The sequence below is a fragment of the Elgaria multicarinata genome, chromosome 7, assembly GCF_023053635.1.
Source record: "Elgaria multicarinata webbii isolate HBS135686 ecotype San Diego chromosome 7, rElgMul1.1.pri, whole genome shotgun sequence".
NCBI classification, from domain to species: domain Eukaryota; kingdom Metazoa; phylum Chordata; class Lepidosauria; order Squamata; family Anguidae; genus Elgaria; species Elgaria multicarinata.
This window is the reverse complement of record NC_086177.1, coordinates 55,353,999-55,378,516: the sequence shown is the minus strand read 5'-3', so window position 1 is coordinate 55,378,516 and position 24,518 is coordinate 55,353,999. Positions and strand designations below refer to the sequence as shown.

At 40.0% G+C, this 24,518-nt stretch overlaps 2 protein-coding genes across 5 annotated transcripts in view; one reads left to right on the top strand and one right to left on the bottom strand.

Annotated features, from left to right (window-relative positions):
• EMILIN2 (elastin microfibril interfacer 2) overlaps window positions 1-4,335 on the top strand; it is a 40,191-nt gene extending 35,856 nt beyond the window's left edge. The window contains exons 7-8 of the mRNA XM_063130598.1: window positions 1,739-1,867; window positions 3,932-4,335. Of these exons, the coding sequence (XP_062986668.1) occupies window positions 1,739-1,867; window positions 3,932-4,269 (467 nt within the window). The 3' untranslated portion in view covers window positions 4,270-4,335. The remainder of the gene's footprint in view (window positions 1-1,738; window positions 1,868-3,931) is intronic.
• A 4,641-nt stretch (window positions 4,336-8,976) lies between these two features.
• LPIN2 (lipin 2) overlaps window positions 8,977-24,518 on the bottom strand; it is a 52,283-nt gene continuing 36,741 nt past the window's right edge. For 3 of the 4 annotated variants that reach the window (XM_063130594.1, XM_063130595.1, XM_063130596.1), the window contains 8 exons: window positions 21,959-22,038; window positions 20,578-20,722; window positions 19,127-19,275; window positions 18,539-18,625; window positions 16,502-16,654; window positions 14,106-14,220; window positions 13,243-13,346; window positions 8,977-13,002 (listed from right to left, as the gene is read on the bottom strand). In XM_063130594.1, coding sequence (XP_062986664.1) covers window positions 12,858-13,002; window positions 13,243-13,346; window positions 14,106-14,220; window positions 16,502-16,654; window positions 18,539-18,625; window positions 19,127-19,275; window positions 20,578-20,722; window positions 21,959-22,038 — 978 coding nt within the window. In that variant the 3' untranslated portion in view covers window positions 8,977-12,857. Of the gene's footprint in view, window positions 13,003-13,238; window positions 13,347-14,105; window positions 14,221-16,501; window positions 16,655-18,538; window positions 18,626-19,126; window positions 19,276-20,577; window positions 20,723-21,958; window positions 22,039-24,518 lie in introns of those variants that run through there. The other variant, XM_063130597.1, reaches the window with a different exon arrangement.

The window sequence follows — 24,518 nt, the reverse complement described above, 5'->3', positions numbered from 1 at the left end:
CAGTGGGAAGGAGAATTACCTAAATCTAGGGATATCGGAGGAATTCGGTTCAGGGATGGAGATCAGCATGTTTTGGCCAGCTCAACCTATGGGATGCCACTTTATGAATCATACTGAGTCATGCAAGCTAGCAGTTTCTTGCTTTTAATTTTTTTTTGTAAATTACAATTTATGGGAATATGTACGCAAATCATGATTTGCGCAAAATTGCAACAGTAAATGGTCCATTATGCTTGCACTAATTATGGCTACGATTTTGCACAAATCACAATTTCCATGAATTCACAGCTGCGAATTTGCTCAAATTGCAGCGCGTGGACACAAAAACAAAAAGATGCATGCTCTCGCTTTAGACCATATAGCAGCTCACCCTGCATGTATGGTGGGGCTTGGCAACTGGCAGGAGTCTGGTGAGCAGAGCGCAAACAGGACGCAGGGGTGTTTGCCCATCCCTTCCTAAAGCCAGCCCCACCACTTCCTGGAATGACTGATTTTCTAGGTCTGCTCTGCACGCATTCCTCCAGCAGACGGATCATAAAGCCGAACTGCACATGGATTGGAACAACTGTTCACTTTGTGTTTATGTATTTATATGGAATCATGTTTTTCACTGTACCAGGCCAAATGTCCAAAAAGTAAAGTTTGCAGTGAAAAGCACCCAATCTGTATAGTAAAATTCTGCTATGCAACTCACTTAACAGTTATGACATTGAGCGCTTTGGAATAGCCTCCATATGATGGCTGTTATTTGTAGACTGGTCTAGCACACTGCCCATAGGGCCCTACTTGGCAGGGCCATGGTTCACAATTTTTGTGAACCGCCCAGAGAGCTTCGGCTATTGGGCGGTATAAAAATGTAATAAATAAATAAATGGGTTTAAAACCTTGAAGGCCATCTCTACAATGTGGTGGTGGTGTCATCCTTTGATATAATTGGATTAATGAAACATGAAGACCAAGCTAGTTGTACTTGATTCTCATTGAAATAGATGGGGCTTGAATGATGGTTGACTTTTTAAATTGATTTCAGTAAAATCTAAATGAAATGAATTTAGTCTGGATACAAGCCATTTTTTAAACTTCATTTCATGCATTTTTGCTATAGAACAAAGACAATTTTGCCTGAAAAAAAACCTTCATGTGTAAGATACACATGTTTGCAAGATGAACACCACTACCATGTGGCATGCTTTCAAGCAGCTTCCGCCAGCAGTTGTAATATGCAAACAAACCTGTCCTTTTGGATCTGGGAGCTTCCTGCTCAGTGAGAGATGGCTATGAGTCAGTCCATTTAACTTTCAGCACTTTCCTATCTGACCTGCCTACCATGAGATTTTGCCTTTGTTCAGGATTGTCTTGCATTCCTTGATCCAGATTAACTTCATGAACTGATTTGCCTCAAATGGGTTTAGCACCAGACTCCTTTACTTGAAGAATAGGCTGAGCCATGGTTTATCACATGGGACTCAGTGATCTCTGCTTCACAGGCTGCTGAATATGATAGGGAAAGTATTCTAATACACTCTGTAGATGCTAGAAAAGGCTAAGTGTAAATAGATGAGGAACTCTATCTTACAACTGGTGGAAATGTGTGACTGCAAATGTGCGCTTGTTCTATTCTTGCTAAAATATTTGTTTGAGAAAAAAACTTTGTACATAAGACAAGATAAATCACTTTTAATGTTACATTAATGTTTTTCTTAACTGTGTCTAAGGTATGGTTACTTCTGTATTCTAGGAGCATCTATTACTTCACTGGTATCCTTCTCTGCTGGTCTCACCCGGAAACCTTTTCCTGACAATGTGGGTGTGGTACATTTTAACAAAGTGCTTGTAAATGATGGGAATCATTATAACCCTAACACAGGTAGGAAAAGTATATATAAGGGGAAAAGGGGAAGCCTGGGCAATACCTATGGAAACTGTATTTTATCTGGAACCAGCTTGGTGCTGTGCTAATTAAGATACCAGTCTTTAGTCTTTTCAGACCCAGGATCCACTTTTAACTATAGGTTAACTTGGGATCTACTTTTAATTCTGAAAATTAAACCCAGTCATGCCAGTTGACACTATTGGTGTTGTGCTAGAGGTCCCTTATGATAATGGAACATAATTTATGTTAGTGCTCAAGTCGACTTGGATACTTCCCATTGCAGCCAATGGGGGCTTTGCTAGACCAGGGGTTAGCCTGGGCTGATACCTGGGCTTGCCCCTGTGTGTCCAGATGATGCACAGGGGATCCCGGGCTCAGCCAGGGGTCAACCCTCCCTTGTCCCGGGTTAACGGGCTCCACTTTTGGCCCAGTATTTCCGCAGCCCCGGGCTGAGCCTGGGACCACGGAAGGTCTAGCCCATTTCGCGGCTTTTGCTGTGAGAAGCCGCATATGGGGCAGGGGGAGAGATCGGGGGCTTTCCTTTAGCCTGTTGTGTCTGACGTGTGGATTAGAGCGACAGCGCGCCCTAGTTGCAGTGCGGGCTCGCCCCTCCACACGCCTGGATTTTAAGGTAGGTCTAGCAAAGCCCTTGGTTTTGCTTTTATGTATTTGTTTTATTTACAACATGTCTATATTGTTTAATATATTAAAATCTCTAAGCTGTTTACATTAAAATACAACATAGCAATATAAAAACAAGATAAAAATAAATAATTAAAAAACAGTCAGGAACATTTAAAAACATTACAGAGTGTGGAAACACACTGAAATATGTGCTGAAAGAATGTATTTGGACATTTTCAGGCAGAGCATTGCTGGGAGTTCCCTTTACTTACTTTGACTCCGAAAACTGAAAATTGCTCATATACTTATGATCAGAAAATCAAAAGCCTCTGTTCTGATCTCCGCTTTTGATTCATACAGACTAGCTCACTCTGTTTCAACACAACTGCTACAGTCAGAACAGGGCATGTGAATTGGATCTTAAGGGGAACCTATTCTTGCAGTAAAAATAAACAGTGCCAGCTCAGGAGGTTTACAGATGGCGATCAAAGTATAGTGCAAACTTTAAAGTGCTGTAGTTTGTTCAAGATTGATATTTTTCGTCTCTCTTTGCTTGTGTTTTATATATAATAGTCAACAAACAAGTTTAGCAGATATGCCTTGATTAAGCCAGTTAATGCCCACCAAATAAAAGAAGGCCAAGCAGTGCATCTGTGCCGCATACACAGAGAAATGTTGTTCTCATGGGGCTGGTTCACACAACATTGCTTTAATTTGCGTACACTCCTGAATTTAAACGAGCAAACATAACAAGTGATCTGGGTGCCTATAAATTCTTGAGGCCAAGATCCTCCTAATTCCACATTCTGGGCTGGCCTAGGAATGTGCATTAATGAAAACAACCCTCCTATGGATAGATATGAAGTATTGGGAAATAATTCTTAATGGGATTGCTTACTTCCAGATTCCCTTCATACACAAATTGGTGTGGATGGACTCAGCTTAAGATCTTACATTTTAAGATCTCACATTCCCTAGGGTTATGCTTCGCCATTGGTGAGGTCCATCTGACCTACTTAATATTGCATAGGCACACAGAGAGCACTGTTTCCCCTGGAGGCTTTCAATTTAAGTGGCAAAACTGAAGGATGCAGTAGTGGATTGACTATCAGTAGACCTAATCACATTCCTCTGTATGCATTTGGGACTTAAAATGATATCACAATCAGATCAGCGGATAAAAAATATGCATTAATCATGTGCAGGAACTAAGGGAGAATGAGTTCATATGTACTCTAAGAGGAATATTATGTGAAGAACACCACTTCTTTGTCAAGCCAAATAAAATGTGACTTTTTCAAATTACATGACTTCTACTTTTTCCCAGTTCTTTTGCTCTTGCACCTGTATCACTGTGAGAAAACAGTAGGAATTGTATTTCTGCCAACTATACAGTGGATTTTTGCTTTAGCTAATGGTGTATCTCCGTTGCAGGCATCTTCACTTCTCCATATGAAGGTCGTTATCTGATCGCAGCTGTCCTAGCTCCTGAGAGGGATCAATACATAGAGGCTGTGTTGTCTGTTTCCAATACAAGTGTTGCACAGCTCCACACAGCTGGCTACAGAAGAGAGCTGCTTGAATATCACAAGCCACGAAACGGGAAACGGACTTGTGGTGGAACTGGGGCCTTTCATCTTGTTCTTCATCTCAAAACTGGAGCTGAAGTAAGCATTGTAGTTACTGGGGGCAAGCTGGCCTACACAGACTCTGATGAAATGTATTCTACATTCAGTGGGGTGCTTTTATACCCTTCAACTTCTCATGCGTAGGGTACGCTCTGAGGAGAAGGCAGATAAACTAATCCTGAAGAAATTAACTAATAAATGATGAAGTGTTCATATTTTATTTCTCTCTCCTTTCCCCTCCCCCCACCCTGAAGACCTCTGTTTAAGTGAATTCCTGACATGATTATGGCTGCAATCCTATACATTTATCTGGAACTAAGTCCTGCTGAAATCAGTGGAGCTTACTTCTGAGTAGACATGTACTAGATTGCACTGTATAGTTCCCCCCTTGTTTGGCTTTCTTTTAGTAAAGGTTATGGATATTTAAACATTCAAAAGGAGAAAAGTAGTTTCTATGGTGCATAATTGTAAGATGTTCAAAATATGTTATGTGATATTTATTAACTTCTAGAAGAGAGATAATAGCAATCCTGAGACATACAAACTGATCAAATTTTAAAATACATCAACCTTATAAGACATTAATTTTAAATATCTTAAAATATTGAAAGAAACAGAATACAAAGTACTAAAAGGGTTCTGTCCACTTAAGCTTGAACTTGCTATTGAAAATTGCACCAGGAGCACTACTACTACTTAACTTTTGTAGAGTGCTTTTAACTGTTTAAAGTGCTTCACATGCTTTGTTTAGTCCAGGGGTAGGAAACCTTTTTTCTCTCAAGGGCTTCATTTCCTCAGGTGTAATCTGTCGCAGGTTATAAACCGACTGTCAGCAGGGTCCGAGTCAAAAGTGTGAGGTACTACCTCAGTGCTATCTTCCATATTGCAGATGTGGGAACTGAGGCTGGGAGAGTGTGACTTATCTAAGGCTACCTTGTCAGTTCCTGATTCATAGGTGACTCTTAGCCACTACATTAAGAATACTAGAATTTGACCCACAATTCTGTTAATTCTTTAAGAGTTCTAAAATATCATTTCTCAACACCCTTCCTTCCCCAAACAACGTAAGACGAGCTGTGCTGGATCAGACCAAGGGTCCAGGTAATTAAATTCTGTGATCAGAGTGGCCAACCAGCTTTCGACTAGGGACCCACAAGCAGGATGTAGTGCAACAGCACCCTCCCACCCATGTTCCCCAGTAACTGGTGTATATAGGCTTACTGCCTATATGCACCAAAGTATCTGGTGACATTCATAATATAGCATCTGATGTTTACAACATCTGGGGCAGTTTCTATAGTTAATGTCCTTCTCCAAGGGGGTAGTTCACACAAAAGTGCTTTCACTAGTTACCCGTTTAATGACTTGCAAGTTTTCATGAGAATACCAGGAAGAGCAGAGCAAAGCTCATGCAACATGGTCCAAACTGCATCACTCCCTCTTCATATTTATTTATTTTATTTATTTAAGTATTTTTATGCCGCCATTCAGCCAAAAAAGGCTCTCATGGCGGCTTACAAAAGTATTTCTTGACAGTCCCTGCCCACAGGCTTACAATCTAAAAGACATGACACAAAAGGAAAGGGGATTGGGAGGGAGGAGGAGGAGGGGGAAAAGGAAAGCAAATTCAGGCACTACAATCTTAGTTGGAAAAGTTCAGCAGTTACAGGGGACAGCAGGAGGGAGGGGGCTCTCAGCTGGAGCTGGACCCAGGCACGGTGGAGAAATGCCTGGCTGCTGCTTCCTCCCTCATGGTGGCCTCTGCAGTGGCAGTTGGTAGCAGGAGGGAGGGGGCTCTCAGCTGGAGCTGGACCCAGGCACGGTGGAGAAATGCCTGGCTGCTGCTTCCTCCCTCATGGTGGCCTCTGCAGTGGCAGTTGGTAGCAGGAGGGAGGGGGCTCTCAGCTGGAGCTGGACCCAGGCACGGTGGAGAAATGCCTGGCTGCTGCTTCCTCCCTCATGGTGGCCTCTGCAGTGGCAGTTGGTAGCAGGAGGGAGGGGGCTCTCAGCTGGAGCTGGACCCAGGCACGGTGGAGAAATGCCTGGCTGCTGCTTCCTCCCTCATGGTGGCCTCTGCAGTGGCAGTTGGTAGCAGGAGGGAGGGGGCTCTCAGCTGGAGCTGGACCCAGGCACGGTGGAGAAATGCCTGGCTGCTGCTTCCTCCCTCATGGTGGCCTCTGCAGTGGCAGTTGGTAGCAGGAGGGAGGGGGCTCTCAGCTGGAGCTGGACCCAGGCACGGTGGAGAAATGCCTGGCTGCTGCTTCCTCCCTCATATAACTTTGGCTTTTTTTCTTTTTGGTAAGGCTATGCTGAAAGCTACACCCTGACAAACAGGACACACCCTTCTTTCCCCCTCCTTAGTAATCTACTGACGGTGTTAAGAAAAGTTCCTCCCTGCAGCTAAGGAAAGAACTTCCCTCATGAACTAGGGTTATAAAATATCTCTCTTGTTAGTCTTCTCCCTTGAGGTCTCAGAAATAGTTATTCCTTTATTTCATAGCCTTGTAGCCACCCCCTTAAGAATTGTTTCTAAGCAACACAAAGCAAACTTCCTCCTCAAAGTTGACCTCACACGCTTAAGTCAATACATCAGCTGTAGAAAAATGTTTTCTACACGCATGAATTCTGCATACTGTTTTGACTAACATTATGGTTGGGGGACGACAACACACCATGAATTTAATATATACTATTAAAATCTTCAATCTTCTACTTTAATCAAGTTATTACAAACTCGCACAGAGCTAATAATAAAGCTCCTTATTCTTGTTCTTCTCAAAGATATGAGGTGACCTGTTTGATAATTGACAAGGCTGATATATTTTTTATCCACTATAGCATCATTCCTGATTTTCTATCAAATGAAATTAGAAGTTAAATTATTCATACTTAATGGACTAGAATGAGCTAGGCGGCTGTGGGAGATCTGGAAGCCATTTTTGCTTTCCTATGAGCCACCCCCTTCTCCCATGGGCTCAGGAAGAATGGTGTCTGAAGTGCTATGTTTAAAATGGTCACAATTAGCAAAATTTAACTGTTTTGTGCTTCATAGTATCAAAAGGGTCAAATTTAATTTGCAAACAAAATGCTCACTATTTCATTTCAGTCAAGCTATTACAAACAGCACATCCCCCGTCCCCTGCCAAATATTGAAGGTGGAGCTACTTGGCCTTGTTTCATAAAGTTATGAGATGACCTGCTTCCTCACTGTCAACACTCATACTTTTTTCTCCTCTAATCTAAGCTCTGCTTTTCTAAAAACATTAAATTGGAAGTTATTCAGAGGGAGAGTGGTACTATCCATTAATTTTTCCCTTTGTGGCTACTCTTAGGGTTCTCTACACTAGGCTTTTCCCCTGTGATGGAAGTTAGTAGGTCCTTTACTTGACGTTTTCAACCTCCAGGGACTCCCCTGTGCTTTTTGACCATTTCCGCGGTTTCATTTGTAACAGGGATAAAGAGCTATTTTAAAATGGCAATTTGAATTTCTGCGTGTACATAACAGCTGCTATACCACAATGCCATCTAGTGGCAGTATAATGAAACATTGTAGAATTTGAAGATGAAAGAAATTCCTGGAGGGGGGGGAGTGCTTGTAAAGGGTTGATCTTATTCCTGCATAGAATCCAGAAACAAAAGAGCTGGTAAAGTTGCAGGCTAAAAAGTCTAGTATAGAAAAAGCCCTCATTCTTTCCAGTGTCCTATCCCTTCCTTTATAATTCTTTTGTCACCTCTCCCAACAGACTTAATCTCGCCTTAATTTCTCCAACACATTTCAAGCCCCTCTCTTCAGCCACTCTACATTCTACAACCTAATAGGAATAGGTATTACATATTCCTATAGAGAAGCTGCCAGAAGTAAGTCGTTTTATAGTCATTCCATACACACGTTGCTTTAAGAAGATTGAGTCGTCAAAAAGCTTGCATATAGTATTGTTTGGCTGAGTTCTTTTGGATGTTTATTTGAATCTTTTCTGGGATAGCCCAAAGCATTCTGAATGTTCAGAGAAAGCCACTTGGCAATAAATGCTACACATGGAACCTACAATAAAATGTTGCAGTGTTAAGTGCTTCTGTTCAGATTTCTAGCAATTGTATTTTATCCACCCATCTTGATTTTGGCCCCCTTCCCAACAGTTAGCCAGCATTTTCTGCCTCTGAGCAAGCTCCATCCTCATTGGGCTAACTTGTGTCCCCCTTACACTTAAAGGTTTAGGCTTCTTCAACCCTTGCTGATACCACCCTCTTGTATGTGGAGGGTGCTGTTTTGGTTACATAAGGCTAGGCTCTTGATGAAGGGGTTTACTATATGATTTTAAATTTTGAAAAAATGTGCACTCAAACATGCTTAAGTGCAACCTCCTTACAGAATATCCATTTCTCCTGAGTTCAGTTTTTTTATTCCCATTGCACAAGGATAAACATATAATGTACTAAAAAAACCGTTCACACCCTATGTTTCATTCTTCCGATATTAGAAATGTACATTGTGTAGCTATTCCATTAGCTATGTAATTGCAATGGCTTCAGTGCAGCCATTAGTGGCTGTGTTGCTTTCATTCAGTAGAAACCACATACTGTTCATCTTTGCTTCTATAGTAAAAAGAGTAACTTTATCAAAATGAATGTTCACACCACTGCTACAGTGACTCAAAGTCTTTTAATTCTCCCATCTCTTATAATACAGCTGTATATCTGACTACAGACTCAACTAATTCAGCATCTTCCAGCATCCAACTTTGGCTTATTTCTTCCCCTTTGTAAGCATTGTTGTGATTATTGGACCAGAGGTCATTCTGAGCTTTACTGCAAGTGATTTCAAATGTATAGAGATAACACACTGAGCCGAGATTTTATTGTCAATTTTATTAAGCACAACGAAGTGACTTATTTTTTTCCTAACAGACCCAGTCTTTACAAAAAACACTGTATTGGAATGTTCACTGATTAATAAGTGAGTAAAGCTATATCAAAGCAAAATTGTTCATAACACAATTAAATAGAATGTACTGAAGAGTTCTGTCCTCCCTTGCATTCAGAACTAACTACAATGCAGATTTTTCTCTCCAAAAAAGGCTTCAAAGATTTGCTGATTAACAGAAGCAGCTTTCTTAGCTGAAAGGCTAGCCTCAAAGACATCAATTCTAATATATATCTTATGAGATATTTTACATTAGTTGCCTTATTAGTTATGGTTTGCACTCCAATTATCAACTTATATCACATAGTCATACTCGCATAAAATGAATCCATTTAGAGTTTTTGAATTCTGAGTCATGTAATTTGGCTAAGTGTTAAAAGTTTTCCAGTATTATAATAGCAACAGAGTAATATTTTAAAGAGTTACATCTGCCCTTCTTTTCCATTGCACGCACGCATGCGCACGCACGCACACACACACACACACACACACGCAAACATCGGTTCTCTCCTCAAAATACTAGTCTGAACATAGAGTTCCCAAAACTTACACTGCAATACAAAACAATTGATTGTTTTCTTGCATAACAAACAGAGTTTGCTTTGTTTATTTTTATATAAATGCTGCAGAGATTTAGGCTATGATTTCCCAGCTCCTTACTTTAAATTGGTCACATCCACTTTATGACAAATTCCAAGTAAATAAGTTAGGTGCAGCAGAAGCTGTTCAATACATTTCCAAAATAAAAGGAAATGCATATTCAAAAACAGCCTTAAAAGGATTGCTTGTTCATAAACACAGATGTCCATCTCTTTCATGGAAAGAATTAGTTAGCTTGTGCTGATCTGAAATAGATGTAGTACAAGATTTGTTTCCCAAAGCCAGTTCCAAACCATCAATTTCCACTACAGCAAGGAAACAGATCAAATGTGAGCTTGTCTATCACTATTGGGGCATTGTCTGTCACTGGCCAGCTCTAGAGTCACTGAGGTAAAATCCAAACTAAGTATTCAATGGTCTGCATAGTCTATCCCAAGTGAGACCAACAGATCATAAACAACAGCATACCATTTTAAGAAGTGCATATATTTATTCTAAATGAACGGTTTGGATCAAGATGACTCAAGAGCACTAAAAGTACAAATAGCAGTATTTTGCCTGTCTGTAATTATGAAGGGGAATCCTTCCAGAAGCTTTTTGGAAATTCTTAATGTTTACCTGAACCACTTTGTCACAGAAATTTTTATTTCAGCTGACATTGCTGTTGCTTTTTGATGAGCAAACTAACCACTCAAGATGAACTTAACCTTTAATGTAAGTGTGGAATAAATAATTTGGGGCACAATCCTGTATGTGTTTAGACAGAGAAAAGTCCTACAACTCCCAGAATTCACAGCCAGGCTGGAAATTCTAGAACTTCTTTCTCTCTAAATCTGCATAAGATTGTACCCAGGAACGTAGAGGGGGGAAATCCACAGTCTTCCATTCAAAGGAGTGAAGAAGATTTCAAGTTTTTGGAATGCTTTACAGAATGCAAGGTAATAAGGAAGTGAACAGGTTTTATATGCTGAAGTGAATTTTATCCCATCCAGCAGGCTTTTACTTAGTAGAGCCATATATTTTGTACTTCCTTCTGCTGGTAAATGTAAATATTTTGTTAATTCATTAAAGGAGCAATCCTATGTCCCCTAGACAGCGTCTGGGATGGGTGGGGACATAGGCTTTTTGGTTTCCTGGCTCCAAGCCTAGAGACAGCGCTTTGAACTTGAAGCCAGGACACCACGCTCCCCTTCCCCTTGCAGCCACATGAACTGCAGTGGTTGCCTCTGTGCTCGTAAAACCGAGCATGGAGAGGGCGAAAACTCCTGGGGGCAGGAAGGGGAGGAGACCTGGAAGCTGCTTTAGACAGCTTCCTATGCAATGTAGCCTCCCCCCTTGCACTCCAAAGCTCCTTGGGTTGATGCTCAAAATCAAGTGTCAAGCAACAACTGCAGGGTGGATGGAGCATGGACTAGAGGATCCCATCTGTCCATCATCTGCCCTACATTTGATACTCGTAAGTCCCAGGGCACAGTGCATAGGAATGCACTGTAAATTGGGGTGCAACCCTATGCATGTTTAGAAAAAGAAGAGTCCTACAGCTCCCAGCATTCCACAGCCAGCATGTCTAAACATGCATATGACTGCACCTTTAATGTCTAATAGGTAAGTAGTTTTAGATCGACCACAGAGTACAGGTCAGTCATTGTTTATCAAGGCCAATTATAAATATCAGTATATTAGCTATAATCTCTGGCAAAATGTTGGGCCTTGAAATGTCTAATTATTTTTTGTACAATTCAGTAATGATCAAGCCATGTCCCTAGTTCTGGCCTTGTGAGAGATCGAAATGACCCAGGTTATGCTTTCATTGAGAAAGCTGCATTTACATTTAGTCCTTAGGCACTACCACTATAGCTAACTCAATATAAAACCAGAATCAATAGTAAACTTGAAGAGTAAGCTTAGTAGTTCATATCTGGAAAGAATACACCATTTAGATACATTTATATGGATGCTTCAAGTTACCAGGAAAAGCACTAGCAAGCATTCCATCTCAGAATCAAATCTCAAGAATGGTCAAACTTCAAGTTATATGAAGATTCAATAATCTTAACTCTTCAAGTCTGAGAAGGTTTATGGTATGCTACAACTGCCTTAAAGGGGGAGTGGGGATGAAAACTTGCTAATATATTTACATATATTATTTCAACTTTGAGTAGAAAGAGGGGAAAAAGCAGGAGAAAGAATGTAAGACAAGCTACTTAAATCAGGACTTCAGTTTCTTTTGGATCCATTGTACAAATGACATATAAAATGTTTAATTATAATATCAGAATTGATATTTATAGTTGACACCTAGTATTTCTCACTTGGATCCTATTGTCCTATACCACTTTTGTCAAACTGAAAAACCCTGATACAGAGTTCTGGAAAGGCATAAAAGTAGTTCCAGTTTTGAAGATTGACTATATACATCATCTCTCTGTTAAAAAAACAAAAGTTTTTCCCTGAATATTTGCTGTATATGTTGCCTACTGACCTATACACTGCACACAGTACAGCTGTGGCAGCAACAATCTTCTTACCATGGTGTAGATTTCCAATTTCACATAGCAGCTTAGGAAGCAAAAATGCTGCAACAAAGAAAATGCAGCTCAGACAGTCCAATCACTGTACAGTGTTTAAAAATGCAAGTGGCAGAACAACCATGAGTGGGTGCTAATAAAAATATCCACTTCTTTCTAGATGTAGAAAAACTGAGGAGTGCCCATTACACATTAACAACCTGATAAACTCTTAAGACATGTCTGGAGAACTGAATAATGAGCATCTCATATGTTCTATCAAAAACAGCTTAAATGCTGGTTTAAGTACTAGATCTAATTCCTACAATGGGCCTAATATATCCTCTACTATCTGTTCTACATACTTTTTCTGCTTCCTTTAGATGATATATTAAGAAGTTTACTATACATAACATCACACGCATCCACTGTGGCTTGTATATAAAAAATGCAACACTTCCACTAGGTTTCCATCTTTTTTGTCCTCTATCTTCCTTATGGTCTGCTATTTCAAATGATAGTTATTTTTCCAGTCCCTTAAATCAATGAGTAAGGATGTCTAAAGAACAAAGGGAGATCAGCCTTGCATTTCATTGGCTTGTGCCACACCCATGGCGCTTCCTGTATTTAATAAGACACATGGTACGTAAAGGATAGAGTGGCCTCTCTCGAAAGAGGTTGTGTGTGAAGAATGCTGTTCAACTTCAAGCTAAGTCTTCTATGTTCACCTCAGGAAGTAGTTCTCTCCAATAGCAGAAGGAGCTGAATTCTGGGCACACAAAAGCAGAACTCTGTTCTTTATTAAGAAGTGGAAACACATGTTCCACAAGTTCACTCAGTCTGTAATATCTGTATTCAAAAATAAATTAGAAGAATGGCTGTTGATTATCCTTGTTTTAGAGTGAAATACTATACATATCTATTCAGAAGTATGTCCCACTGAGTTTAATGGGACTTACTCTCTGGTAAGTAGCTACGAGTCTGTAGCTTAAAGCCAAGCAGCAGTGTTAAAGACAAATGCTAAAGTCTGATGCTGTGCACATTTTCTTGGAAATACGCCCCAGACTGCTTTAAAAATTCCATACTTACGAAGATTTGTTTCCCTTTGTCTGTTCCTGGATTAGTTCACCCTTTGGGTTGACTGTGAATATTCTACAATCAGGAACTCCAACTTTCATATAGGCACACACATCCTGCAAACAAGAAATACCACTGCATTTTAGTCTACAGGGCATGGTACCCATTTTATAACTGACCTACATTTCACAATTCACACTCACAGGCAAGAATACTTTTCTGAGATGCATAAGTGTACAGGTACACAATGAATAAGTATGTGAAAAAATCTAATGACTTGGATCTTAAGAAGAGTTAAGTTCATGGAAAGAAAGTTTCTCTTCCCCTCCTCCCTATACTGCAGCCATCTGTTCCCTGCAAAAAGCCTTCCGGGGGGATGGATGGGTCAGCTATGTGGCATGCGTAGCTACTGGGGGAGGGGAATAAACTAAAATCAGGTGATTCCTCCCCCTTCCACCAGCAGCTCTCCTGGCTCCGATACCACATTATCCATCACAGGCCCCTGAACATCCAGAGATGCCTTCTCAGGACCTAGGTGGCTGCAGGTGGGGAGGAGACACTTCCTTTCCTAAAACTTTCTTAAGTTAACGTAACTGAGGATCCAACCTTATGTATTTACTTCATAGCTCCCCATTTCAACAAAAACAGATTCTTCATTGGAGTATTCAAGTTAATAAGAAGCTTGGAAAAAGTTGCTAGATATTCAATGGAATGGATATTGGGGCTTCTTTTGCAAGATGGGCATGAGATTCCCTAGAAGGGGATTCACATTGATCCTAGATTGACAGATTCCTTACTTGCGTTCAAAAAACATTTCCGTATTTTCTATAAAGCAGGAAAAATATTTCACTCATTGTAGCGCAATGCAGACTTACATTCGTTCTGTTCCCAAAAGCAGCATAGAAAGGCTGTTCACTTGGTGAAAACAAGTTCTTGATATCATTTAAACACTCAATTTTGAATTTCTCTGGCTTTTTTTCAATCACTTCCCTGGGGGAAAAGCATAGACACTCTAAGTTCCATTTACAATGAATTAGATGTTATCTGTGGCCTAAGAAAGTACTCAAGAAAAAAATTGCCCCCATTCTTAAGGAACTTATAAGTATTAACAAAAGTGTGTGGTCAGGCTTTTTTCCACATCACTGTGGCACTTTTTCCAGGTTGTGAAAGACTACTTGTAAGTGTCTATACAGCAAATGAAAACTCCAATACAGCTTTTAATCCCTGCTCTTAAGGTAGCCCAAGTATATCATCCCTTCATTTTCTCCATCATAAGGTAAATGACTGCCACTCATTCAAATGGGGATTAGTCGACACACTAGGGAGAGAGTATCTGACAGGGCTGAAAAGATGAGGGTTGTGAGAGTAGGGTGAGTTGCAGCTGGGCAAGACAGGGAAAGAGAGCCAGAGGAATAGGAAACCTGGAGTGAAGTGATGGGGTAAAGTGTTGGAGTCCTGACTTCACGCCAGGCTGTGAAATTCCATGGCCCTTTTGCTTGCCTTCACGTGTCTGAACTGCTACAGAAAGATGCATCTATGAACAACTCATTTCTCACAGGATAATAAAATATACCTAGCTGTGTTGTGCTTCTTCCAGACTGGAGGTTGGGTGGACTTTGGTCTTGTGCAGTCCGTTTATTTATTTTACCACAAGTCCTGTGATCAGCCAGGGTGTTTAAATCTACAAAACTAGGGTGCACACTCAGGATCTTGTAACAGTTAAAGCATAATTAATCTGTAACTGAATGTGCGCTCTTAGCATATATGTAATGCCTTTCAAAGCTCAAAGCACTTCACGTATACTATTTCTTAACTTTACAACAACCCTGTATTATAGGTGTGAAGGCAAGGGTGAAACTCCCTTGAAATAAGGTTGAAACTCCTCCACCCTCCTGCATCAGATCACCAATTGATTTTTTTTCTGAGCACTTATGAACATGGTAATTAATGCCTTCACAACCTATTTTTTTTAAAAAATTCAGTGTCTTGCACATGCTGCTATTTAGCCCAGCATGCCAATATGCCACTCTTGTTAATGTCTTCGTCAGTTTCATCCTCCACTTCAGAGCTTCCCTAGCTAATGAACACCTTTCTTTAAAAGGCTGCTTCATGTACTTCCGCAATAATTACACCCACTCCAAAAGCTCTTCCTCATGCAGCTGCCGGCTGCTTTTGGTTTCCTTCTTTGTGCTTATTTTTTTGTTTCAATTGTTAGTTGTCAGATATGTATGTGGGTTACAGAGCAGTGAGTCAGATCGCTAAAATATGCAAATTTTGTTGTAAACCTGAGGTGAAAGTTACACACCCATGGTAGAGCAGTGAGGGAGATTGCTAAAAATATGCGAATTTCATGGCAGAGCAGTAAAACTGGAGGAAATTACACAAATTTCATAGTGGTGGACTTTTGCATCTGCACATTTAAAATAGGTTGTGAATACATTCAAGACACTGTCTGGTGTCATTTCTTCTCAATGTATAGGAGCACAAGGTGGTAGGTATGAGAGAGGATGGTGAATTGCTAGGAGCAGCAAGGGTTTTCTCCACTCTTGCCGAGTTCGTCAGTAGCCCTTTCCAACAAACTATACCAAAGCCACTTGCCAGGTTTGGATGCCACAACAAGCTACCCTGAACAACCCAACAATAAACAATGGTTTCTCAGTATGGCTTGTTTGTAAAAAATAAGACAACATGTGGAAATCATGCTGGGTTAGGACGTTATGACAACCCACTACTGAGTGTTCACCCTTGGGGGTTGTCATGTCATGAGAACCAGTTCCATTTATTGTTCTCTTACTTATGAATATAAGATGTACCCTATAAGTTCAGATCGAGGTGCAGGAAGCACTAGATGGTCCACCAGTGCCTCATGATCTTGCTCTAGACTAATTATGGATTAGATCCAACATCGCAATACTGTAAGCAGAGTCAGCCACTTGCATAATAGGGGTTCTACATCCCTTTTTCCTGCCTGCCTGCAGCCTACCCTCACACTCTCCAAATCTCCCAACCCTTGGAGTACATTTAAAGGGAGTGGATGGGATTGCAGTGGGCGGAGAGAGAGCAGGCAAGAAATCCAGTTATGCAAGTGTCACCTGTGACTGTATAAAAATGGAATATTTAGAAGCCACAATTTATTAGGAGCACCATAGAACATCCCATGATAAAAACAAACCATCATTAAATGACAAAAGCACTTATCTCATTCAGTTCCAGAAGTTATATTTGACAATCGCTAATTATAAAGAGATTAAGATGTACTTTGCTTACTTACCTATGGAAAGCAGAAAACAAACTGCTGGGAGACAACATCAATGGACCCCTGGGCAGGATTGTTCCCTTGTCATTGACCCAGTGTAAGTACCCTCTTGTCATATCTGCCATTCCAATGGCACGAGCGGAACAATAAAGAAACTTGTAGCCATTCCTAAGAAAGAATAAAGTTGTTAGCTGATATTCTAGATGAGGAAGGTCTATCTTAATGAGCTACACCAGGGGTGGGAAACATGTGGACTTCCAAATGTTGTTGGATTGGAACACCCATTACCCTAGCCAGCATAGCTAACAGTGAGGGAACTTGGAAGTTGCAGTCCAATACCATTTGGAGGGACACACATTTTCTATCCCGGAGGTAGCCTTTTTAAATGCTAAAGGGTCCCAGTCAGGATAGTGATGATGTTGCACTTACAAAGATGACACACTTCTTTTCCTATAAAGCATTTACCTTCTGAACAGCTGAAGAGATCAGGGTGTGTTGATAAAGATCACAGAAGCTAGTTTAGCACATAATTTGACCATTCTTTCCTTAAAATAACGTGTGCGCATCATTTCACTTTAGAATAGTAGTGTGATTGTTTAAATGAACTGTAAGAAATTGAGCTCATTTGTTATCTTCAGGATTTTTTTTCTTTTGTTTTTTGGAACCGGCCTAGAAATGTGTGTCTAAGCAGCCATTTTTAAGTTTTAGTCTAAGAGCCACATGCAATCTAGCATCTGATTGCCATGCTTTCCCCCTTTATATAGAAGTCCTTTTCTTGTTGGAAATTTGTGACATTTGAAGTGGCCTTAAGATCAGATGTCAATGAAAAAGAGTATTTGTAAAGCACAAACTACAACAGGAAATCTTCACTGCAGCTCTGAAGTGTCATATTCCTGGAATACTTCTAAAAGAACATAATTTCCTCCATTAAAAGTGTCTTGTAATGCAATACACTACTTTTGAAATTTCAGAAGGTTCCAAACCACAGAGATTGATTTAACTGTAATTTCTTTTCCCGCACAACATTTAAATTGCCCCCTTGCTTGAAAGTCAGCCCGTCTGCACTCACTTTTGAGTAAACATGCACAAGGCTGGGGTGTCTAGGTTTTCAATGCTGCAATCAGTGATAGTTTGGGCATTTTAACAAAACAGATGCAGAAATTTTTGAAGCAAACTAAAGAGTTTGTTTCTGCACATTTCCCACTCCTATGGTCTCTTTCCCCTTTCTTTGCCTCCACTTTCTCTGGCTGGCAGCTTGCCAGAGGGTGCTGCTACTAACGCTGCTACTTTCCTATGGATGTTCTTCCTTCTTGCTGCCATCGCTTGCTGCTTCTAATCTTGACCTAGGGCCTGGACCTGAGTATCTTCCAAGTACAGCCACAAACTAGTAGTGTGATGGGTCTCTTGAAACACATTGCTAATTTAACAAGTCAGCACAGGAACCTCCTTTAAACTAGTGAAAACAAAGTATGTCCCAAAGAGATAAAATCCATGGGCAGGCAGAAAACCCAAGAACCTGTCCAGACAATTACAACAGTAGCTGCCATGAAACAGCTAATATTGCTGTCCCTCATTAAATCCCCACCCAAAGCAGGAATCCACACTAGAAGCAAGAAGATTTAATTTTTTTTACAAAAATCATTTCTATACCCATTTCCTCCCTCTGCTGGCACAGGATGAAAAGAGGAAGCTGAACATCGTTGATTCACTGAAGGTTCTTTCTCAATGCTTGCGCATTACAAGCCATACTTATGTGTAACGTACTTTTATCATATCAGTCTAAGTGGGACCCAAAGCAGAGCTTCCTTTCACTTCTCTACATATCATATGTATAACTTGTGTATTTTAATTGAGGTTTTACACTACTTTGAAACACAACTTTAGAAAAGAAAAGCAGAAATGGAACGTAAAGGATGATAAAGTACATCTCTCTTTAGTTAAAACATGAAAAATGTGTCACAAAAATCAAACTTCAGTTGGTTAGTTGTTAGACAACTTGAGATAATCAGTTACTCCCATGTTCCACAACTCTTTTACAGGCAAGATACTCACTCATTAATAGAATGATAAAGCTTTGCAATGCCCTGATGTGTCCAGTCTTTGCCAAGTTGTGGTAAAATCTGTCCTAAAGCATCAGACCTAAACAAGAAACAAGAAGTATAAGTAAGGTTGTGAAACGATGTTTAAATCAAATCACATATTAGCAGAGCCAACACCAGTATATATTGTTTAGGGCAACTCAAAGTCTACCCGCCACACTTGTGTTAGTAAGTAAGCATTGGCCTTCTCTAGCCTGTATCATTGGATCAAATAACTAAGGGTTGTATCTAGTGCTGGCCATCCACCAGTGCAATGAAACTATTGGAGGAATGGATTTCCCTTCCCCCTTGCTGCTTCCATGTACCCCCCATTGGTTGGGGGGCTGAAGGGGGGAGGAGAGCAAGGGGAAGACCCACTTCATGAGAAGGAGACTGTTTATGTGATGTTGGACATAACCCTAAGATTTGAGCAGTAGGGGAGAGGTGGGAGTAGCAGGATTTAAGCAAACATTACTTGTTTTCAGTATCAAAACTTACAAGCAGAGTTTATTGGGCACAAATGGTTTTTAACACACCAATGCAATGATATACTGTAGCTTACTTAGTTATTGTCCCATCAATATCAGAAATTATTATTTTGTCATTCCAGTTCCACAGATATATAGTCCCGGCACAACGGCAAGTTCCTTGATACTGGGTTGTAATGCTGAACACAACATCATTTGGGCCATCTCTAAGCTTCAGTTTTTCCTTTAAAATCAAGAGGCACAATAATGTTAATCAAAACTGAATTTATTTTTCTCTTCAAAAAAGCTATATATTTTAATACTAACATTAATATATTTAATAATACACTGATTTTTTCAATACATGGGTGAAAGTAGAGCCACTACCATCCCATTTTGTGGGAAGCATTCATAAGATTTGGGTACGTTATATGCAAGTCAGTAAGACATACACTAAAGTAAGAATATGGGTGGTTGGAACGGAAGTGTGTCTCACTGAAATCTGGTTTTAGCCAGTTTTTGTTTTGCAGAAAAGCTGCTGCTGCAGTGAAAACTTCCTCCTCCCTATAGCCTGACAGTTGAGTTATTTAGACTGGGATGCCCAGTACAACGATCCGCCTTGGGCAGCCAGCCAGCCATGGTGGGTTGTTGTGTTGCTCAACCTGGTGTGTTTCCACAGGGTGGGTTATTTTTCTGAAACAAGCCACCCTGAGACCATTGGCTTGTTTTAGGGTTGCTCATACCCATGGTGGGTTGTTGTATTGTCCAAACCCAGGAGAGCAATTTTATTTTGGGTTGCAGGAATTGGCTACACAGCCACTTGGCAAGGGTGGCAAAAAAGCCCATGCCGCTCTTCACGATCTCGCCAGTGTCCCCCCCAGCCTTCTTTGCCAGCAACTGTCCCTCCTCTAATCCCCAAGCGACATTTTGGAGGGACTGTCACATGCCCCCCCCCCCCTTTGGTGCATCTACTGCTCTTTGCTTAGTTGCTCTAAAAGCACACTCAGAGCAGTTCACTCTGCTAGGGGGACATTACAGTCTTCTACAACATATTTCCTAACTTGTATTTATTTCAATAAGCACAAGATGGAGATCAAGTTAAAATACTAATAACCTTGATTAAAAACATTTATCATATAATTCAAATGCTATCTGTTCTTAAGCTACCGTTAACATGTTAAACTAGTTAACACTTTAGCAATGATATCACAAATCATTGTCTTCCACCTAACAGGCTTCAAAAAACCATTTGATATTTGCTGCAACATGCTTTTATGAGAAACATGAATCTAAATCATAACTTTTCTATGACATAGACCTAAATAAAAACAATGATCACTAAGCCAAAATTATGGAAATAAGGGAGCATCCCAATACAGAAGGATTTCTTCAACAGTTGCAAAAATTGACCTAAACCCTGATTCCAAAATTCAATAATTAATAATACCCAGAAACAGCCCTCTCTCATGCACTAATGGCAAGTTTTGTTAAATTAGATTCAGAATTGCTTAAAATAATCAGGATATTTACAAAATAGATCACTTACAATTTGATCTGAAGACAACCTAAGTGACTTTTTATAAGAGGTAGCACCATGGCTTGGGTGGTCAAGCGAAGCAGAATCTATTTTTAAGGATTCTTTCAGTTCCTGTGATCCTTCATCATCACTAGAAGAATCATCATCTGTACACCTAACATGACATAAAATAACAGTGCAATATATAAGACATATGATAAATATTTAAATAGATCCTCAACATACAATACCATTTTTGAATAAGACATTTCAAAAAGCAAAGCATTTTATAGGCTGGGTGAGAGAGAACTTTAAAGGCATGCACTAAGTTTTATTTTTTAACTTAAAGTTTTTATTTCCAAATTAGGTTTAGTGTGGTCATGAAGGGACAGATGGATTTATGCTACATAAATATGCCACCATTTCCTCTGAAGAGAGCTCTCAAAGGTATTGCTTTAAAACTTAGTGGCTTAGCTTAAAAGCCATTTGTGTAGTATGCTCTCTTGCCCTGCTGAGATAATATTCAGTCTAGCATATACAGATATTTTCTTCCACATCTGAAGCATAGATATTGTTTTCTTCCCCATGAAGTCAGACGAAGAGTCACCTTTCTGGACAATGTTAACTTTTGGCACAGTGAACATCGAGCATTTTTCTTGGCTATTACTAGCTGGAAGACAATGTTCTTTCATTGCTGACTAATGTTTTCCCATTATTTTAGTACTGTTTGAAAGTACTAAAATAATGTACTTTAAGACACTATGTAATGGGATATTTACATGGTGTCTTAAAGCACAACCTTATTGGATAGATGTGCACAGGATGGGGGCTCTTACTTCAGAACCTCCATCCACTCTAAGCACTGCTGGCAAGAGTAGGAACAGCAGCCTCTCCCCTTCTCCTGGCAGGCCCCCATCCCTCCCTCTCCTTCCCTCAGATTTCCCTCTCTGAGGCAATAGCTCTGCCTGCCTTGGAGGGGGAAATCCTCATCACCCTATGGCCCCTCAGACGCTGTCTAGAGAGACACAGGATTGCTCTCTTAAAGTCTGTTCTATATACTCCCCACTTCCACCAGGCCTGGTCAAATGCTGTTCTTTAAGATGAAGTATCATATGAAGCTGCCTTATACCAAGTCGGACCACTGGTGTATCTAGCTCAATACAGTCTGCACAGAATACAGAACCCAAGAGAGCTGGGTTCTGCACTCAATACAGAACCCAGCTCTCCAGGGTTTCAAATAGGGTCTTTCCTGGTCTTACTTGGAGATGTCAGGACTGAACCTGGGACCTACTGCATGTGCTCCACCTCTGGCCCTTTCTCAAAACCCAAAGCACCCAGTAGCAACTTTCTATTCTGTTCCTCAAAGGACAGCTATTCACTCTACACACAAACTCATTTGAAAGAAACATACCGGCTTTCAACTTGACCCTTTGCAGTTGTTGATAAGTCATTTTTGGGAGCCTCCAATTTCCCCTCCTTTGTCTCTGGAAGCTAGTATATGAAAAGCAGATTTAAGATCACATCAGTACAGGGCATGCTTTTATACTGCCACCTGAACAGAACGTAAACCTGTCATGTTCCTGATTTACATGTGAATCAAGTTGCAAAAAGGTGCATCAGCACTGAATTCTCATTCATCAAATATTTGATGAATATTTCTTCAGCAGAGAGTTCATTCACTTCATTTTAAAAAGCACAATAACTCTTGATTGCTATAAGCTGAGAAAGCAGTATTATTAATCTCCTAAACCAAGATTGGCTTGCAATACTTACTAAAGAGGCTTCTAAGTTACTGCACAGATAACAAGTTATAAATTCATACTGATAAATGTAATGTTACAGTGTTTGGCCAGAATAAGTTTTAAGGGGTTTATGCAGTAAAAACGGGGGGGGGGGGAGGGGGGAAGCAGCAATAAAGTGGAAGAAACAGTATAGCTAATTTATTTTCTAAAACAAGATCATAAGATCTTTTGCCGTAGGTGTTTTAGTCAGAGAGGTGACAGCTAAAGATCATAAAATAAAATACTAAGCCAAGACTTCACCAACACAATTTCTGGGCTGGTATGCAAGGGAGTAGAAGATGTTGTTTATAAATATGGAACAAATTGTCCTACATTTTTTAAATGGGGAGAACTTGACACAGGCACATCCCTGTGCTTCTCAAAGATAATTTTGAGTTGTTTCACAATTGTCATTTAAACAATTTCTTAAGAAATATTATTTGCAGGATATGGTTATTTGTTATGAGCTGAAAGTTATTTTTTACTATTGCAGTTCATTAGCTAAATTATCAGCTATTCCAGCTGACAAATAAGATCAATGGGTTGGATCCAGATTTAAGCTGGATCAACTGTGCTGGTGGAAATGGACCTTGCTGCTCCCCCTCCCCACAACAGCCCTTCCAGCACCCTAAAAATACTACACAAGGAGAGTCAGGAGACTCTGCTGAGTGGGGAGTATTGTGGTATGGTGGAGACTAACTTTAGAAAATATCATATAAGTCAAGAAAGGCTGAGTCCAATAACAGATACAAATAGAAACACACAGAATAGTCTAATGCATTTCAAGTTTTAGAAAATATTTTTCATGGGGGGATGACTGTAATTCAAATAGTAAGGTGTTGTGTGTATTTTTCAAAGCACGGCAATGAAAAACAGATTGCTTCATTAGATTCTACTTTGATATCTATTAGTAATTCACAAACCTATCTGTAACAGTAGTTCAGATAAGTAAAAAAATAATTTAAATATACTTGTGATGTTCCTACATAAAAACCTCTGAACTGTCTCTTACAATCCAACTGCTAACGATTAGTTCAGACCTTTCTGAAGAACTACAGTATTGTACAAGACTATTTATCTCTTGCACTAGGGAAGAAAGCAATATTAGATCCTTCTAAGGGGAAGAGTGCATTATAATGGTGAGACGTACTGCACCACTCCCATCACAACAGCTGCGGATGGGTGGAAGAAAGTAAGGACTAGAAAGGACTCAATGATGTCCTATGGGAGAGGCAGTCCCATATATATACAATTTTGAGCTCTACAAGGAGGAATGCATGGATTCTGCTTCATATTTATTCCAGTGTTTCACTAGCAAGGTCACTATTCACCAAAGATTCAGGACTGCTATAAGACTATCAGAGGGGTTCCTAGGCACTTAAAAAACACAGACCCACAGGACACAAATCTGCCTACTTGCATACGCTAATTTAGAAAAAAAATACTAGAATTTATTTAAATTTCACAAGAGGGGAAGCTTGCTAATTAATTTCACATCTCAAATAAATAAATTCCTCAATTAAATTTGCACCCTGACCCAGATCATCCCAAACGAATGGATTTCCCCCGCCCTAAGCTCAATTACCATGCAGAAAAACTGGTGTGGGTGTTGTGATACATGGAAATGGGAGAGTTACTCCTTCCCTTCCTAGCCGCAATTCCTTTTGAAAGTTGCTTCCTGTACGGTATTTAATCTGAGGGGAAAAACCTTCCATGGACACTCAGAACTCTGTGAAATAAATCTGTGGCTGTCCAAAACAGATTTGGAGCTCAGGCCTAGCAACACCCTAGAAGTCCATGGTTTAGGAAGCCAGGAAAGGGTATTGGGTTAATGTGATCATCCTATCATGTGTCAAAATGAAATAACTGCTATGTAATTGGGATCTTAATCTTACACTAAGGAATTGGATGGTAAGATGCTACGTGTTTTCAATATTATTTTATGGAGTGGAGGCTTAGACACTTAAGAAAAGCAATTTGAACAAAATCGAATCTATTGAAATGTAGATATACCAATGTATGTTGAAGATACCATGGACTAACCGAATAACAAATGAGGATGTACTACATAGGGTAAACAAACCAACAGAATAAATAACATCAAAAGAAGAAAATTACAGTATCTTGGTCATATTATTTGAGAAGAAAAATACACAATTCTCCAGCTTATTATACAAGGAAAATTGAAGG